The sequence below is a fragment of the Penaeus monodon genome, chromosome 15 (genome assembly GCF_015228065.2).
Source record: "Penaeus monodon isolate SGIC_2016 chromosome 15, NSTDA_Pmon_1, whole genome shotgun sequence".
NCBI classification, from domain to species: domain Eukaryota; kingdom Metazoa; phylum Arthropoda; class Malacostraca; order Decapoda; family Penaeidae; genus Penaeus; species Penaeus monodon.
The window spans coordinates 38,961,012-38,962,825 of NC_051400.1; the positions used below are offsets into that span (position 1 = coordinate 38,961,012).

General features: G+C 35.9%; 1 protein-coding gene across 1 annotated transcript in view; it reads left to right on the forward strand.

The window, feature by feature from the left end:
- Positions 1–404: 404 nt before the first annotated feature.
- Positions 405–1,814, forward strand: part of LOC119582027 (probable ATP-dependent RNA helicase DDX46) — a gene marked incomplete at its 5' end in the record, with an annotated part of 8,698 nt that continues 7,288 nt past the window's right edge. The window contains 4 exon segments of the mRNA XM_037930237.1: positions 405–516; positions 838–1,022; positions 1,307–1,419; positions 1,641–1,782. Of these exon segments, the coding sequence (XP_037786165.1) occupies positions 405–516; positions 838–1,022; positions 1,307–1,419; positions 1,641–1,782 (552 nt within the window).

Sequence of the window (1,814 nt, forward strand, 5' to 3'; positions counted from 1 at the left end):
GTGTCATTGAAACTATTTTATTACTTTACAATTTATAGAATAATCCTTATGCTGTAATTACATTTCACTACAATCAGAACTTAACTGTAAAGACTGCCCACAGAGAGGGAATTTGAATACTAGTGTTCATTGTATATATATCTATTGCAGTCTTAGCATATGTTACAAATTGATGAATAATCTAGGTTTTAGAATCATGTAAAGTTCTGGTAGACAGAGGACCACTGTATTTCTAGAAATTTATATTTAAATGACATCCATAATAAGAAGGGATTCCAATTTTAATTACCATTGCTTTTCTTTGTTACTCATTTATAATGTTCGCAGGAGATGGTTGAGGAAAAGATGAAGGGTTTCCAGGGAATAGAGAACAAATGATGAAATGTGTTTGTTTCATTTTACAGGAGGATGAAGTTGATCCTCTTGATGCCTTCATGTCAGGAATTCAAGAAGAAGTGAGAAAAATCAATCGGGTTGATATGCGAGGAGGTGTTATGAAGTCCACCAAGCCCATTTGTAAGATACTTTCTTCTTCATTTCCATCTTCTGCTTTGCAGAGTTTTTTATGTAACAGAATGTATAATATTCTAGAGGATTTTTTTTTTATGTAGGAATATTTAGCTGTTATTTGGTAAATCACTTCAAGAGAAATAAATCCTTAGGTCAAGTTATTTTCATTCGTTTTTCACATGTGATTTGTGTCCTTATACTCACATTTTTAAATGTGAAACAGCCATAGCAATGTGATACATTATATTGATGTACATCCTATGTCTGTACTCCTGGTACCATTCTTGGTGTATTTATTTTTTCCCTCTGTGACTCTTCATTCCTTAGCAGTGGGCACAGGGGAAGCGGGAGCAAAGAAACCTGTCATCATCATGGGTGTGGCCAAGAAAGTGGATGCCAAAAAGAAGGGTGAGCTGATGGAGCAGAACCAAGATGCGCTAGAGTATTCATCAGAGGAAGAAGGAGAGGACCTCAAGGATACCATGGCTAGCATCAACTCTAAAGGCAAAAAGGTAAGAGGTTTAATTAGGGCGCTGATGATGTTAGGTGCGTTGTGAATAAAGGCTGAGGAGAAAGGGTAATTTGGAAATGGTATAAGGTGCGGATGAGAAGTTTGTGTTGGCGATAAGCATTTTACGGAGTGAATGTATCAGCTGAATAAAGTGAAATAATATAAGTGGAACTGTCTATTCTTGCAGATGATTTTATTTGTTTTATAGTATTCTTTATATTGATTTATTTAGACAAAGGGAAACATTAAAGGCATTTACATTTTTTTTTTCTTTTACTCTTGCAGGAACTAGTGAAGATTGACCATACAGCAGTTGAGTATGTTCCTTTCAGAAAGGACTTTTATGTGGAGGTTCCTGAGATTGCCAACATGACAAAAGAGGAGGTGGATGCTTACAGGTGAGGAATTCCTCCTAGCTGGTCTTGATGTTACTTTGAGGTTGGAAAAGCTTATTATGTAGGTTTGATTTCATAAAGTGATTTTCCAAGTCACTCACCCTTAATTTCTTGCATTTTTTCCCAGTTTTAACAATACACCAAGTATTTTTTTCATAGGTATGAATGCAAGCATTGGCCTGCATGATTTAGATGTTTTTTATTTAACATTAATATGTTTGCAGAGCGGAGCTAGAAGGCATTAAGATCAAGGGTCAGGGATGCCCCAAACCCATCAAGACATGGGCTCAGTGTGGGGTCAGTAAGCGAATCTTGGAGATATTGAAGAAGTGTAATTATGAGAAACCAACACCTATTCAAGTTCAGGTGAGGCAGTTTTGAAAAATAAAGTTTGTTAT